Genomic DNA, 17,574 nt, shown 5'->3' on the forward strand with positions numbered 1-17,574 from the left:
CAGATTTGTCAGTATGATAGCCAGAGTAGTATATGCTTGATTATGTTTACTCGATGCTCCAATGCTGCTTGCATCGTGCTTTTAGGAGTCTTAGTTATATTTTACTAACTATTAAATGAATATGTTATGTTACATATTGCGAGGATTAAATAATTTGATAAGGTTAGGTCTAGCTCTATTGCGCAACTCTTGTTTGAGTCCAACCGTTGTAGGGTAGGATCTCTCATTCAAAGAATTATCTAGTCTTAGTGTTATGTAGTAGTATTCACGAGCTAGTTAGGGGGGGTAACAGGGAATTCTTAAGCAGTTGTTAGCGGAGAGTGGGTTGGTGGTTACCCATGGGCAAGCCTAGGAAGAGTTTAGTATGAGATCAACAGTAGTAGTAGAAGGGAGTTGGTGGAGTCGAGGCATTTCTTGAGGAAAGTACGGATAGATGTGGAACGTAGTATGGACCCGTACTACTGAAAGCATAGGATCTGTATTCGAATCCAGGAAGGTTGAGATAAGACCAAGGAACTTGTAGTGTATATGATCCCTTGAGTATGTTAGTATTTTCACGTTTGTCATGATGTGTTTTTAGAATGGTGGTTTTACGCCCTACACCAGTAGTTGGCAGTTTAGGTGTTGGAGAGGGATCGGGTTCAGGCTCTGGAGCTAAAAATCTAGATGAGAAGACCAGCAAGTTTCTCTCCTCAGAGATTACACGCATTATACTTGAGCAGACCCCGGTGATTTACGGTTCGATCAAGGAGGGTATTTTGGAGCTTATGGATGAGAGATTGAGTATATTCCGCACACTCAGCATCATAGAGTTTAGAGCATGTGTAGCTCCCGATTACCATGGGGTTCGAGACCCTATTTCTAGAACTAGATGGTTGGCGGATGTCGCCAATGCATTCCGCTCCAGCAGATGTCCCGAGGGGGACAAGGTTTGGCTTGTGTCATGTCTCCTGAACGACAGGGCACGTGAATGGTGGGAGGAGGTTGGGAGAGCCATTGGTGATGACACAGTATTGGATACGATGACCTAGAGTGATTTCATGATTCAGGGGCGAGTTCGTACCTGTTATTGAGGTACAACAACTTGCTAGAGAGTTTCAGGACCTCCGGCAGAAGACAGAGACTATGGCGGAGATTACCACCAAGTTTAGGGAGATGTCCCTTCTCGTTCCGCATTATGTAGCAGACGAGGAGATGCAAAATGCCCAATATCATGAGATGATGAGGAGTGATATCCTGCAGCGTGTGAGCAACTCCAGCTGCAAGACGCTAGAGGACATGATTGCGAGGGCTCGTGAAAAGGAGATTGGTCTAGAGATGGAAAGGTAGAGGAAGCCAGAGGCGGCATCTGGCACATCGGAAGCGTGGTGGGCCCATAACCCAGGGGCACATCGTATGTGCATAGACTACCGGGAGCTGAATAAGGTAACGGTGAAGAGTCGTTACCCACTCTTGATGATAGATGATTTGTGGTGATGCTATTCGGGCTCACCAATGCTTCAGCCACGTTCATGGACCTCATGAACCGCATGTACAAACCGATGTTTGATCGATCTGTAATAGTATTCATTGACGACATCTTGGTTTACTCCAAGACTCAAGAACAACATGAGGAGCACCTGAGAGAGGTGCTAGAGACACTGAGGAGGGAGAGACAATTCGCGAAGTTCTCCAAGTGTGAGTTATGGTTGCACGAGGTGCATGTTCTTGGGCACCTCGTCAACCAGAAGGGTATTTTGGTAGATCCGGCAAAGATAGAGGCCGTGATGTAGTGGGAGATTCCAAGGTCTCCATCTAAGATTCAGAGTTTCCTGGGTCTGGCAGGGTATTAGAGGGGATTTATCTAGGACTTCTCCAAGATAGCATTTCCGTTGACCCGACTGACCAAGAAGTCGGTGGTTTTCATTGGGGTTCTGAGCTGCAAACAACCTTTGAGACGCTCAGACAATGATTGTGTGAGGTGCCGATTCTCACCCTGCCAGAGGGAGTAGAAGACTTCGTAGTTTACTATAACTCTTCGATAACATGTATGGGAGCAATATTGATGTTGTGATGTCATGTGATAGCTTACGCCTTGAGGCAGCTGAAGCCTCACGCGGTTAACTATCCAACACATGATTTGGAGTTAGGGGTTGTAGTGTTCGCCGTCAGGATTTGGCGGCACTACCTCTACGGGGTCCGGTGTACCATTTACACGGACAATAAGAGTTTGAGGTACCTCATGGATCAGGCGAATCTGAATATGAGGCAACATCGGTGGTTAGACGTGGTGAAGGATTACGATTGTGAGATCCTTTACCACCCAGGCAAGGCCAACGTAGTGGCAAATGCCCTGAGCCGCAAGGCGGTGGCGGGCCCGATCTGAGACATCTGTTTGAGGTTGACAGTGATGACTCCATTGCTGGAATAGATTATGGAGGCGCAGGTTGAAGGTCTGAAGGAGGAGTTCTAGAAGTGCGAGAGGATTGTGGGCCGAGTAGCTTCATTTGATTACGAAAGCCAAGGGTTGTTGACCCTGCATGGTAGGGTCTGAGTACTGTACTAGCACGGAGTATGGAAGATATTGATGGATGAGGCCCACAAGTCCCGGTTCTCCATCCATCCAATGATGATGAAGATGTACAAAGATCTTCGACCCGATTACTTGTGGCCTTGCATGAAGTGGGACATAGCTTGGTACGTGGAGAGATGCCTGGCCAGTAGGAAGGCCAAGGTGGAGCACCATAGTCCTCACGGAAAGATGCATCCCTTACACATTCTTGTTTGGAAATGGGAGGATATCACCATGGATTTCATTACTAAGCTTCCAAGGATCGGACATGGGGTCGATTCGATATGGGTCATCATGGATCGATTAACCAAGAATGCACATTTCATATCGATCCAAGAGAGCATATCGGCCGAGAAGCTAGCCGATATTTATGTGCGAGAGATAGTCGCTCGTCACGGAGTGCCTGTCTCGGTGGTGTCAGACCAAGATGTCCGGTTTACTTCTAGGTTTTGGAAGCGGTTTCACGACGAGATGGGTACTCATCTCCATTTCAGCACTGCTTTCCACCCTCAGACAGACGGTCGGAGCGAAAGGACGATTCAGACTCTTGAGGCGATGCTACGCACTTGCATGATAGATTTCGGTGGCAGTTAGGATACGTATCTTCCATTAGAAGAATTTTCGTATAACAATAGTTACCATGCCAACATAGACTGACCTCCCTTTGAGATGCTCTATGGGAGGAAGTGTAGGAGCCCAATCTGTTGTGGTGAAGTCGGTTAGAAGGTCGTGGGGAGTACGGAGGTAGTAATCAAGACCACAGAGTGGATTCAGCAAGTCCGGAGCAGGCTCCAGACTGCTCAAAGTAGGAAGAAGAGTTACGTCGACAAGAGGTCCTCCTGAAAGTGTCACCGTGGAAGGGTGTTATCAGGTTTCGGAAGTGGGGAAATCTGGGCCCCTGGTTTACTTGTCCGTTTAGGGTTTTGGACTGGGTGGGTCGGGTTGCTTACCGGCTAGATCTTCCAATAGAGCTCAGCCAAATCCACAGCACTTTCCACGTTTCACAGATGCAGAAGTTCTTGGTGGATGATCCAACAATGGTACCCTTATGAATTAGATAGAGAGACCGGTGGTGATTCTGGATCGCAAAACTAAGGAGCCGAGGAACATAAGGGTTGAGCTAGTGAAGGCGCATTGGCAGTAGCACAAGGGTTATGAGTGGACGTGGGAGCCCAAGGAAGAAATGAAGGAGCACTACCCGAAGTTGTTTTCAGACGCAAGAAATTTCAAGGATGAAGTCTAAGAAAAGTGGGGGAGAATTGTAACGCCCCGTTCCTGGTACATAATTATTTAAATTATTCAAGTATGTAGTTGAGCTACACGACGAGTTGGTAGCCCTAACTCATCAAGTAGATGGTAGAATGAGCTTGGGATTTAAGTGGTCTACTCGACAAGTCGAATCCTTGACTCGGCGAGTAGGTCCTTCAGGAGAAAACCCTAATTTTTAGGGTTTGCACCCTATTTAAGCACCATATTCATCATCCCCTCTAGTTTTTATCACCTCCCAAGCCTACTCTCGAAACCCTAATCAACCATGTTTATTCTTGAACATTTTTCCTTGCATTTGTGTGGTTTGAAGCTAGGAGAAAGAAGGCAAACAGTGAAGACATAAAAAGAGAGCAGAAGATCTAGAGTTCTTGGGTTATCTCAAACTTGTTAAAGGTATCAACCTTCTACCTTTGTTTCTATCCACTTAGATCTTCTTATAAACTTGTTATTTGCACTTTTTGGGTCCTTTCCAAGGTCATACTGAGATTTGAACCTTGGGGGATGAAATGAATTTAAATTTGGACATTTTTGAGCTCTAGAAGCTCAAAGTTGCCACCTTTATTCAGCGATGACTCCATGTCATGATTTAGGCTTTTAATTTGGCTTGGAATGAGTGTTTTAGCTTCATAACATCATGCATGAACGTAAAGTTAGCAACTTTACGTTTAATGCTAGTCTAAGGAGTCCAGATCAATGAGTTAGAAGCATTGGAATGAATTAGAATCGACTGAATAGATATGACACAAGGAGAACTTAGTGAGTTGGGTCGTGAACCCTAACTCATTTTCTAGTTGTGAGTGGAACCATTAAGATGAGGTGGTGACTCACTAGGTTGGACAGGACTAGGACTCGGAAGTTGAAGAACTCGATGAGTGTAAGGAGGGACTCGACGAGTTATATTCGATATGTCCCTTTGCTGATTACGCTAGGACTTGGCGAGTCTGAGGAAGAATCGACGAGTCAGTTCGTCCAGTCACGAATTTTAGGGTTTCTGAGTTCTAGAACTCAGCGAGTCAATAGGTTGACTCGGTGAGTTAGGTCAACCTAGAAGGTTGACTTTGACCAGGATGTTGACTTTGACCAGGGGTAAATTGGTTATTTTACCCTAAGAAGGATTATCAGATTTTGATTAAGTGTTGTTATGGAGTTAATAGTCAAAGATTTGTCGGAGTAGCAAACTGGGATTCCTCACTCAAGTTTTCTGCACTCAGTCATTCGAGGTGAGTTTTTCCTCCAGTAGGAACGGGTCTAAGGCACCGATATCGGCCCGTCTAGGTAGTTGTTGCAGTATGTCGGGGTAAGCCAAATGAAGTTTATATGTTTTCGGACTTTGGTCCGATGCCAGGGTGGTCCCGAGAAGTAGTTATGTATGCTTAATCTCTTCGTGATTCATGCATCTTTATGATATGTGTTATATGTTCCGGACTCCGTTCCGATGCCTTGCAAGCCCGATGTAGTATATGTGATTATATATGTGTTCATGTTTATGTTATGTTTAGATTATTTTGGACTTCGGTCCGATGTCGGGCGGGGCCCAATTTATGCCGAACTTTGGTCCGATACCGGGCGGGCCCCAATGCAGTGGGCAAGGCCCGGTATGTGTTTTATGTGTTATTGTATGGTATGTGATAGTTTGGGGGAGCTCAATAAGCTTCGTGCTTACAGTTTTCAGTTTTGGTTTCAGGTACTTCCATTAGCAAAGGAAAGGGCTCGGGATGATCGCATGGCGCACACCATAGTCATAGCCTGGGAGTTTACTTTGATGTTTTGTTACGAGATTTTAATTTGAGACGAATACTATGATGTTTTATGATACATGATTTATGATTTTACTTATGAATTTCGATGGTTTATGATTTTAATAATGATTTGAAAACAAAAATTTTGGGTAACATATTTGGGATGTTTCATACAGTTACTAATATACTCTTATATATTGATTGGCCCAGAACTAGTCTCTCGTTCTCAACCTTTTTAGTGTTCTCATTTAATCTTTTCCCTTTATATTTCATATGAGGAAAGTTATAATTATAATGGGGGAAACATTAGATAAAAATAAATGCTTGAAATATTTTTCGAGGGAAAAAATCGGTATTATTAAAAAAAATTATATATGGAAAATACAAATTTAAAATTGTTGAAATTATGGATGAAATTAATGATGATTAAGTTGGTAGGTTACGATTGAATCTGATTTTGGAAAGTTTATATTTGATAAAGAAAACGCATAAGTTATCAAAAATAAAAAAGGGATAATCACTTGAGAGGGTAATATAGTTTAGCGTTTGGTCACTAAATAATTTTTCTTGATTTAATAACCCTTGAACTTGTTGAAATGTGTACATTATACCATTATCACCGATAATAGTGGGGTTTCCGGTCATCTTCCCCGGAAATATTTTCGGCATTCCTTATCTTCGGCTACACTTTTAATCTATGTTTTATTTAAGGAATTAGGCACAAAATCAGAAAATGAACTCACAAACCACACCCAACTATGTGTTCTTCCTGTTTATGTGTGAAAATTCGAAGCTACTGAAGATGAAGATGAACATGAACACACGATAATGAACTCACAAATCGTAGCCTCCGATCTGAAAACCCTTGTCGGAACAAGCGACGGTAAACCTTTGTCAGAATGTCGTCGTCTTCTCCGAAACACCATCTTTCTTCATTCTGATTTTCTACAAAGCCAAGCTCCGATCTGCAAACACTAACAGCTAGGTTCGGATCTGGATTTTAAGGGAAAAGTTTTCAAATGCTCATTCTTATTCATCTCGCTCATCGATTGTTGTAGCTCTTCAGATTTCGAAGATTCATTTCATATTTCTAGCTTCCGTTTTGATCCATACCCATTGATTTAGGGATATTTGGGTTCTACACACATGATGAACATTTGAAAAAGTTATTGGTTTGTTTTTCAGATTCAAGATCGTTTTTTATTTGTTCGTATTCCAGAACTGATTTTTTGATTCGGTGACAAGAACGGTGAGTACATTTGATATGTGTTTTGCTTCAGAGATGGGTTTTGATGAACTACCATTAAAACCCAAAAATAATGTAAAAATCTAAGATAGGTTTTGATGAACTACGATTGGATCTTTTAAGATTTGTGTTCAAACCAAAACTTTTCTGAAAATCGTTCACATAAGAATACAAGTACATTACATTTTTGGTCTTATTGCAGACCATCAGAGTCCTTATCTTGTTTGAGTTCATCTAATTTCTAGTTTTTGAGTTAAGCGCATCTGAACCCATGAAACAACCCCAAATGATGGTGATCGGAAAATCATACTTGGCCGGAAACCACGTTTGAAACCATCGAAACCCACTATTACCCGTCATAATGGTATAATGTAAACGTTTGAACAAGTTTTAAGGGTTAATAAAACAGGAAAAATAATTTAGTGACCAAATGCTAAAGTACGTTACCGTCTCAAGTAATTATGATGAACAAAATTTATGAATATAAGGAAAATAAAAAATTTAAATTTGATAAAGGAACGCGTAAGAAATAAATGCTTGAAATATTTTTGGAAGGAAAAACTTAGGATTATTAAAAAAAAAATTATATAATGAAATACAAATTTAAATTGGGTGAAATTATACATGAAATTAATGATGATTAAATTAGTAGGTTACGATCGGAATCCCTCTTATACAAATTTGTAATGTCGCAAAATTTCAGGGTAAAAAAATCATTTTTAATATAATCAAAACACCCATTTGTCTTTTATTCAAACATTTAAAAGTACTTCATAATAAAACAATCATAATACAATTTCCAAAAACACAAGGTCACGGAAAAACATGGGTGTATGCGTTGGAATCAAGTCGGGCCCTTCCTTTTTGAACCAGAAGTACCTGAAAATATAAAAAAATAAACCGTAAGCACAATGCTTAGTGAATTCCCCAAAAATACCGCATACCATACATACAATAGAGAATGGTATGTGCTAGCCATAGTCTTGCCATTATGTCACAAGTCATATCATGGTCTTTCCTTGCGAAGCATAACCTTAGGTCTTACAGATATGTCCCAAGAGCCACCGATTGGTCTTCCATGAAAGCATCACAAAGAAAAAATGCATACATACCCCAACTAACAATCTACTTAACTGTCAGGGTCCGAACCCTAGTCATGCATACATATTTGCCAGGAGCCACCTGTGGGTGTTTCATACAATGCCAAGGGCTACCCCTTGGTCTTTTAACAACACATAAGACAACTGGACTACAATGGTGCCTTCGAACCATACATACAATGAGGAGACTCACCTCAGGTTGCTGAAACTCATAGATAAATCTCCAGCTGCAGATCCACTAAAATCCCTTGTCCTATCAATCACAAAATAATATCGAATTAACAATTATATCCTGACTCACACTAAGAGTCCAAATTAGGCTAAAATACCTTTTTACTCTTGCCCGAACTTGGCCCAAGGCCAAAGCCCAATCCACTGATCCAAAATCCCAAATTCAAAAATAATCACCCAAAGCCCAAACATGGCCCAATTTTCTATATTGGGCCAAAAACCCATCATGGGCCTAATCCGAGAAGGCCTAATATCCTAAAAGGCCCAAAATATCCATTGGTCTACTCCAGTTAAATGTCTTGCTAATGGTCAACAGTCAAAAGGTCAACAAATCAAGAAAGCCAAAACAGACTGAGTACGCCCCACGTACTCAGTTGGTATGCTCAGCGTACATGTACGCGTAACGTACCACAATGCACGCCCCGCGTACGCACACTGCTCACAATCCACTTAAAAAATATCTTAGTCCCTTAAGCCAAAGCATCCAATACTCCGAACTTGTTTCAAATCATGCCTTAATCCATAAAGTTGTTGACATTGAGCTTTGGCATGGCTCAAAGGGTCCCAAATCCAAGTCCTATCTTAACAACTTCCACAAAGGCACTAAAACTCATGCATGGGTTGATATTATCCCCCACCCCCCCCCCCCCCCCCCCCCCGCCCCAATTCCATTTTTATGTATGTGGGATATCTAAAACCTCCATATCTAGGGACCAAACTCCTGAAGCAAACTCATTCTCCCAAAGGCAAACCAAAGAGACCACAATGTGCCACAAACCACTCTAAACTAGATCCATCCAAAAGAGATGACAAGATTAAAGAATTTTACCTTTAATAGGTTGCAAAAGATGAGTAACTTCTAGATCTCAAACCTCCACTCCAAGTGATGATTCGGCAACAAGCTCGAATCTCTTCAAAATGTACAAAAACACTCCAAGATTCCTCACTAAATATTAAGAACTCCAAGATGGTGGCTAGGTGTCGAGATTAGGGTTTAGGAGGCATGAAGGCTGATAAAAGGCAAGGGTTAATGAATAAAAGAAGCTTAAATAGGACTAAACCCCTATAAATTAGGTTTCCATCTGAAGGGCGTACACCCCGTGTACCCTAAGTACGCCCGACGTACTTAGAAGGCATTCACGACCCATCCAACCAATACGCCTTGCTTACTTGGTGAGTACACCCCATGTACTCGAACAAGCTCTAAAACACTTAAATTCAAACCAGTCATAACTCCTTCGTTCTAAGTCCATTTTCGATGTTCTTTATATCCACAAAAAGGTAACGAGAAGCTACACACTTCGATCAAGTCATCCTTGCCTTAAGACTTTTTTTTTAACAAAATCCAAAATTCATAAATACCTGAATTGCCAAATCACCGATATACCCATGGGCTCTGAAACACAACCGAACACTCAGATCACTTAATCTATAATATTCTCATCCAAAAAGGGCTAATTCCCTCTTCCCCCAATGCCCGAAGCCTTATGAACGCCCGAAGCCTTATGAGAACTGATGATTTGGGTCACAAGCCCATATAATGAAGCGCTTTAAAACCGAGTGTTACAACTCTCCCCCACATAACTTAGATTTCTTCCTCGAAATATCTCCATAATAACACCCAGCCACACCAGATAACCTAAATAGCCCATCCACAACTCTAATATAGACTGAAGGAACATATATTTATATATCTAAAGTTAACCCCTAAGGAATAATTCTTACCTCCTTGTCTAAAATCCAAAGTTTTGAAACCATGTCTCCCTGCCTGACTAACATCCCTCTACGAATCACTGACCAATGACTACAACATAACACTCTTGCTTGATAGAACGCTTAGATAATCCTTTGAGTAGAAGACTCATCCTTGCAACAGTTAGACTCATATGAAGGCTACACTGTAGGTTCAAATCATGTAAATTCCATTACTAAATTATGTTCCCTTCTCAACTAAATGTTGATGTTACATTTTCATTCAATTTAATAAAACAAATTGTCTCTAGCAAAGATATATGGTTAGTTCCGGACTCCGGTCCGATGCAGTTTCCGGACTTCGGTCCGATGCAGAGGGCGAGGCCCTGGCTAGTTCCGGACTCTGGTCCGATGCAGTTTCCGGACTCCGGTCCGATGCAGTTCCCGGACTTTGGTCCGATGCAGAGGGCAAGGCCCTGGTTAGTTCCGGACTCTGGTCCGATGCAGTTTCCGGACTCCGGTCCGATGCAGTTTCCGGACTTCGGTCCGATGCAGAGGGCAAGGCCCTGGTTAGTTTCCGGACTTCGGTCCGATGCAATGGGAAAGGCCCAGTAGATGCTTTATATGTTATTGTATGGTATGTGGTAGTTTGGGGGAGCTCACTAAGCTTCGTGCTTACGGTTTTCATTTTTGGTTTCAGGTACTCAGTTTTTAAAAGAGGAGCTCGGGAAGATTGAAGTGCACACACCATTTGTTCAGCCTAGGATGTTTATACTCTGATATATTTGACAATTATTAAGATATTTTGAGATACATTCTTTATGATTCTTATATGACAATTGATGAACATGGTTTTATTATTATTTTTAAAACGAAATTTTCAGACTGTATTTTTGGGATGTTATAAGTTGATAGTTTATGTAATGTGATATATTTGATGTTTTATGTAATGTCGTATGTATTTATTTCTGCATTTTTATCAAATCTGCATTTTATAATATACACAAACTAATATCATAAATAAATTGTTTTATATATATATATATATATATATATATATATATATATATATATATATATATTTGCAGTGACACCTTTAGTAATCACATTGACAAGGTCGTGACAACAACTGATTTCAAGAAGAGTATTCGGAAACACTTATCAATAGAGACGACGCCAATAGTGACGACAAAGACATTTACCGGCGTAGAGTATTAGGGACAATGCCATTTGCGACAACAAATGAGTATTAGCTAGTAGGTAATAGCGACGACACGAGATGCCATCGCTTAAGGTATTAGCGACGACACGAGCATCAATTGCGACGTTTTTTGTCGTCGCTAAAGGTTACATTTTTTTGTTGTAAGTGCTCTATGTTGGACAAAACTTCATACCCCAACAGTTTTGATTCAATCTTTCACCAGCTTTCATTTTCCAGCCACTAATGCTAGTGGTGATAGACAGTTGGCGTAATCAGAGAAGTCATGGTCACCGTATGATTGCTATATCATTTGTTCCAACATTGGGTCATGCAGCCAACTGTTAATACCCTTGTCAGTTCAAACATTTAAGGATTCATTTTCATCAAAAGTTCATAGACGTTAAGGTGGTTATCAAACGTTAGATTACTTATGGAGTATGTTGGCATTTGATTCTTGGCTAGTTTTCATATATAATTCAAGAGTCTAGGTTCTTTATTTGAGGCATTTGGATTTTACTGTGGACAACAGAGTACAAGGAGCATTTGTGGAATTGTGCTAAAGCCACAACCATCCCGGAGTTTGAAACACTGATGAGAGATTTCAGATCCTATGATGTGGAAGCATATGAATGGCTTATGAAAATCCCTCCCCATCATTGGGCTAGAAGCCATTTCTCAGGTAATTACTTATTTGTATAATTTTATATATTTTCATTATTTCCCATTGATTTTGCTTACCAACATGTACTATATAATAATAGGTAGGGGAATGTTAGATATGTTGTTGAATAATTTGTGTGAAGATTTCAACAGTAAGCTCATAAAAGGAAGGGATAAACCAATAATAACCTGTTTGGAGTTCATAAGGGAAAGGTTGTTAAACAAGTGCACAGGTCCACTAACACCTACTGGTGAAAGGTTGTTACATGCAAACATATCAAGTGCTTCACAATACACTGCAAGATGGAATGGAGTGAGTAAGTACTAGGTTAAAGGGCCATGGCATGATCAACATATTGTGGACATGGGGCAGATGACTTGCAGCTGTAGGAAATGGGAGTTGACAAGCATGCCTTACAAGCATGCAATTGCAACAATCAATGAAATGGCAGATAATGGTGAGCAAGTAGGAGAACTGTACACCTATGTGCATAAGGTGTATTGGCTAGAAACATGGAAAAGCATGTACTCTTTCACAGTCGACTCCATCAAAGGAAGGAGCATGTGGCCTAAGAGTGATAGTCCAACAACCCTTACCCCTCCACCACACCACAAGCAACCAGGAAGACCAAAAAAGAAAAGGAGGCAGACTACTGATGAGAAGAGTGTAAGCCAAAGTCAGAAAGAGAACCCCACAACAAGGTCAATGTGAAAGTCAGAAGCTAACTAGGAAATTTGTGAGTGTGACATGTAGTAAGTGTAAGAACAAGGGCCATAATGCCAGGACATGCAAGGGTAAGGGGGGGGGGGAGGAATGGAGGTACCAGTTAAGCAAATGAAGTTTGAAGTGTTGCAAGGGTAGGCTACTAGATTTTGTGTTTTATTTGTGGTTGTAATATTTGGTAATGTTTTAAAACTCTACTTATTAAGTAATATTTATTCCCTTTTGAACTTGGTTATGTAATGGTTATGCACTTTTGAACATGGTTATGCAATAGCTATGTAATTTTGGTACTGCTTAATGGTAATGTTGCAAGGGTAGGCTACTAGATTTTTTGTTTTATTTGTGGTTGTAATAGTTGGTAAAGTTTTAAAACTATTGTTATTATGTAATATTTATGCCCTTTTGAACATGGTTATGTAATGGTTATGTACTTTTGAACATGGTTATGCAATAGCTATGTAATTTTGGTACTGCTTAATGGTAATGTTTGGTTTTTTGTTTTGTTAAAGCAGTTATTGGTAATGTACTTTCTGGTATTCTGTTATGGTTAACATCATAGTCAATATTTAACATTTTCAGCATTACACCATACACTATTATCATAACCATTTCAACTGAGACAATTTATAACAAAAACTACTGAGACAATTTATAACAAAAACTAACAATTTCATTAAAACAAGTTACCATTGATAACCAAAAACTAACACTTTCAGCTTACAATTTATAACAAAAACTAACACTTCCAGCTTAGAAAAACCAACACCAAAACACAACATTACAACAATCTTCCAAAAAGTACACCCTAACATGTAAGCCCTAATTCCTAAAGTAGATAACCAAAAGAAGCAGAACCCACCTTATAACCAAATACATCTTGAGTTTTGTTCAATCACGTTGCATATTCCCCAAATCCAACTCATGCCTGTTCATTGTTCTCAGCAATTGTCGATCTTGGATACATGTGGGGGTCAACCCACCCAATAGATCTACATTTTGAATCCTACAATTATACAGAAAAGTGGATGGATTATTAAATCAAAATCGTCGACCTAATTTTGCACATTGTTGCCTGTTTAGGGCATACAAAGAAACGACGAGCAGGGTTTAAATCTGTCCAGGAGGTTCGCAAAACAGCATCTCTTCCACAAAAACATAGTTGTTGCACCATTGTGAGTGAACAAAGAAATCGATCAACCAAGAAAGAGTAAGAGAGAAAGACGTGTTATCTGAATGAAGATGAAAGAGAAGAGAGACGTTGTGGATTGAGTCTTAAAGGAGTTTTCAAACCACAGGGACCAATAGATAAAAAGACGAAATTACCCTCACATGGAGGGCACGTGCTACACTAAACGAAAGGAAATGGACGGGAGTTAACTCCAGGGACCAAAACCACAAGAAGTTTCATGTTTTGGACCAACCATGCAACTTGAAAATTTTTTGGACCTTATCCACAATTTTTGGATAACCACAGGGACGAAAAATGAAGCTTTGTCTTTATAATATTTTAATATATTATTGTATTCTAGACAAATGCATATATTGGTTTAGTTGAAGTAAAATTTGGTGATTGACGTATTTACCTAACAAATGGATGAAAGTTAAATTGGTAAAACTACATCTAAATCCACAATTGAAAGATTCTATCATTTTTTTTTACACAATGCCAATAAATCATGTAAATTCCATTACTAAATTATGTTCCCTTCTCAACTAAATGTTGATGTTACATTTTCATTAGATGTTACATTTTCATTCACTTTAATAAAACAAATTGTCTCTAGCAAAGATATATGTCGATTTTTTAAATTTTTATTATTATTATTATTATTTTTTTTTTTGACTTTTTCTTTGTTCAAACATATTCAACATCATGATTCCATGATTCTATCATTTCTTTGACAGATCGCCAATAAATGAATTTAATTCCATTCCTTATTTAAGTAAATGTTGATGCTACGTTGTAATTAAGTTGTTAATAAAAAATTATTGTCTGTATGGTTGTCTTAAGCCCACTTTCTTGACTAGACATTCAACATTGCCATCTATATACATATTTATTTATACTCCGTATATTATATATAAAATTTTACCTGCAGCCAGGGAGTTACATCTGTATATATTATGAAATCCATGTATCATCAGTTTCATAATTCTTTGTCGACGTAGAAAACATGAAGTTGTTTCTCCCGTTTTCAGCAAGTATAGCAGCCATATTTTTTGGTTTTCTACTAAAATTCCTGCTGCAAATCTTGAAAGGAAAGAGAGTGAAGAACACAGAACCACCTCAAGCAAAGGGCCGATGGCCGGTAATCGGACACCTGGGCCTTCTTGGTGGACCTGAATTACCTCATAGGGTCTTAGGTGGATTGGCTGATAAATACGGCCCCATCTTCACCATCAAGCTTGGTGTTCACAATGTTTTGGTGGTGAGTAGCGCTGAGATGGCGAAAGAGTGCTTTACCACAAACGATAAGGTCTTTGCAAGTCGACCCAAGTCAATGGCAGTAGAACACATGGGCTATAACTATGCCATCTTGGCTCTCGCTCCTTATGGGGACTACTGGCGACAAGTGCGCAAGATCTTGACACTCGAGGTTCTCTCTCAGCGACGTGTGGAGATGCTTGGACCTCTTCGTGCTGCAGAGGTTAAAGCATCCATGGAAGATATATATAACGCTTGGGTAAAGAATAAACAGACTGGAAGTTCCGACATGGTAAAGGTGGATATGAAACAATGGTTTCAGAACTTGATATTAAATGTTGTCGTCAGGGTTGTTTCAGGAAAAAGGTTTTCACCTGATGACAAAGAAGGGGTTCGATTTCAAAAAGTGATAAGGAAATTCTTTGTCTTATTGGGCACATTTGTGGTGTCTGATTTTATTCCATATCTCAAGCCTTTGGACCTGGGAGGATACGAGAAAAAAATGAAGATCACAGGAGAAGAGATGTACGAAATTGTTACAGGATGGCTAGAGGATCACAAGAGAGTGAGAGCGGAGGAAAAGCATGCGCAGCAACATGAAAGAAGCCAAGTCTTCATGGATGTTCTGATTTCCGTTCTTGAAGGTGCCTCCCCAGAGGAATTCCGTGGTTTTGACCATGATACCATAATCAAGGCTACATGTTTGGTAAGCCTAATCTTTATCTCATCATCATTTTATACATCACCAATGCTATACGACTACTATTAGTAAAGTTTGTTAATCGTTTATAGTTTCTTCCACATTCTTTATAATATTTGCAACAGTTTTCAGTGGCAAAGATAAGGTGTGCAAAAAACAAAATTATCAGCATGCATGTTGCTTGAAATCTAATACAACAAATTTGTTTTAACTTCAAACTTGCAGACTGTTTTAGCTGCGGGATTGGACACATCGTCTGCAACGTTAACATGGGCTTTATGTTTGTTGCTCAACAACCCAAGAGTATTAAAAATTGCCCAAGATGAATTGGATGAGCATGTTGGAAGGAAGAGAGCAGTGGAGGAGTCGGACCTGAAGAACCTTGTTTACCTTGACGCAATCGTTAAAGAAACACTGCGTTTATACCCGCCTGGACCTCTAAACCTTCCTCATGAGTCCATGGAGGATTGCGTTATTGGTGGCTACAAAATCCCTAAAGGCACACGTTTATTGACTAATCTTTGGAAAATTCAACATGATCCTAATAAATGGTCAGACCCTGAAGAATTTCAGCCCGAAAGATTCTTGACAACTCATAAACATGTTGATGTCAGGGGAAACAATTATGAATTGATTCCTTTCGGTAGTGGTAGAAGAGTATGCCCTGCTATTCCGTTTGCTCTTCGGTCTTTGCATATAACTTTAGCTACTTTAATACAACAATTTGTGCTTAAAAAGCCATCGGATGAACCCATTGATATGAGTGAAAGCGCTGGAGTGACTATCAGCAAAGCGATCCCACTTGAGGTCCTTCTGGCGCCTCGTTTATCCCTTGATATGTATCCTGTTGGTGCATGACACGTTTCTTATTGAAGAATGATTCCAAGACAATCCCGAAAAATCAGAATTCTTCTTACTATATTATCAATAGCTTGTTGATTAGTCATACTACTTTGTTTTGGATTTTCATTATTTCATGCAATGATTTCTAGTTACTTCTGCTTGTATGCTCCGTTGTTTACATTTTAAGCATCAATAATATGAGAGTCTTAGCGTGAAAATATTGCCTCCTTCTCAAAACTTACAGTTGTTTAATTACACGAATATTGTGGTATAATTAGAGCTAGGTTGCACGCCTAATATATTAGCATGGCTTAGTCTCCGATCCCAATTTTCACAGCAGATTCCCAATTGCCGAGCCACATAGGGGGCAGAATAAGCCCAAACCCACCGGTAACTTATTTATTTATTTTTTACTAGCCAGGGCCAAACCGATTGAATTAGTAGGATACCTAAATTCCCCATTGCTCAGGTAGAAACGTGCGGAGTGAGTCGTTAACAGGAGTTGGAGATCGGAGCAATTGAGCAAGCAACAAGTTATTGTGTTCTAAACTTGTATTAAGTTATATTATGAACAAAATTAGGGTATAATGGATATGTCCCATGTCCCCACATACTCATAAATATTAAATTAATATCACTTCATTGTCTGTTTTGTTGGACACCAATTTTCTTTTGAATATTAAACTAATGCCAACATCATGTGGAGAAATGATGTAGCAGCCCCATCCCTTTGTTTTATTGCATTAAATGAAAGGAGAAAGTGAGTATTTGTTTTATTGAAGTAAATGAAAGAAGAAAGTGACGATGCTTGTTTTGTTGCCATTATTTATGTTGTTTTTTTGTTTTTGCATTGATCGAGCACAACCTCGTCTTCTCCATTTGTTTTTATGTTTAGTTACTATATTTATAATAACAAAATAATGCTTATTTTTTTATTAATTACTTATTATATAACCGGCATGGATAAATATCTAACAAAAAGAAAAATTTTGGATTTTATTAGAGGCAACTAATGCTGATTTTTTTTTAATAATAACCATATATAAATCAATTTAGCAGATCTTCCCTGAGACGGTGGAATGAGGACTAGGATTTTGGATTATGATTCTAATGTTCGACATGAAGTTCAAAGAGCATACCTCTTAAAAGGGCATTGCCAACTTAAATTCCACAAGTTTCCTTACACTCATTTT

General features: G+C 39.5%; 1 protein-coding gene across 1 annotated transcript; it reads left to right on the forward strand.

Moving 5' to 3' along the window:
• The first annotated feature begins 14,521 nt into the window (after window positions 1-14,521).
• LOC145043277 (flavonoid-6-hydroxylase-like) lies at window positions 14,522-16,588 on the forward strand. Its single transcript, XM_078991879.1, has 2 exons — window positions 14,522-15,544; window positions 15,764-16,588. The coding sequence occupies exons 1-2, from the start codon at window positions 14,588-14,590 to the stop codon at window positions 16,394-16,396; spliced, it is 1,590 nt and encodes a 529-aa protein (XP_078848005.1). The 5' UTR covers window positions 14,522-14,587; the 3' UTR covers window positions 16,397-16,588.
• The last annotated feature ends 986 nt before the right edge of the window (window positions 16,589-17,574 follow it).

The sequence above is a fragment of the Lactuca saligna genome, chromosome 4 (genome assembly GCF_052625555.1).
Source record: "Lactuca saligna cultivar CGN05327 chromosome 4, ASM5262555v1, whole genome shotgun sequence".
NCBI classification, from domain to species: domain Eukaryota; kingdom Viridiplantae; phylum Streptophyta; class Magnoliopsida; order Asterales; family Asteraceae; genus Lactuca; species Lactuca saligna.

Bases quoted from the DNA above. Each gene is read 5' to 3' on its own strand.
- LOC145043277 (XM_078991879.1), top strand. From the start codon at position 14,588: ATGAAGTTGTTTCTCCCGTTTTCAGCAAGTATAGCAGCCATATTTTTT. The intron at 15,545-15,763 runs GTAAGCCTAATC...TCAAACTTGCAG, and splicing joins TAATCAAGGCTACATGTTTG to ACTGTTTTAGCTGCGGGATT.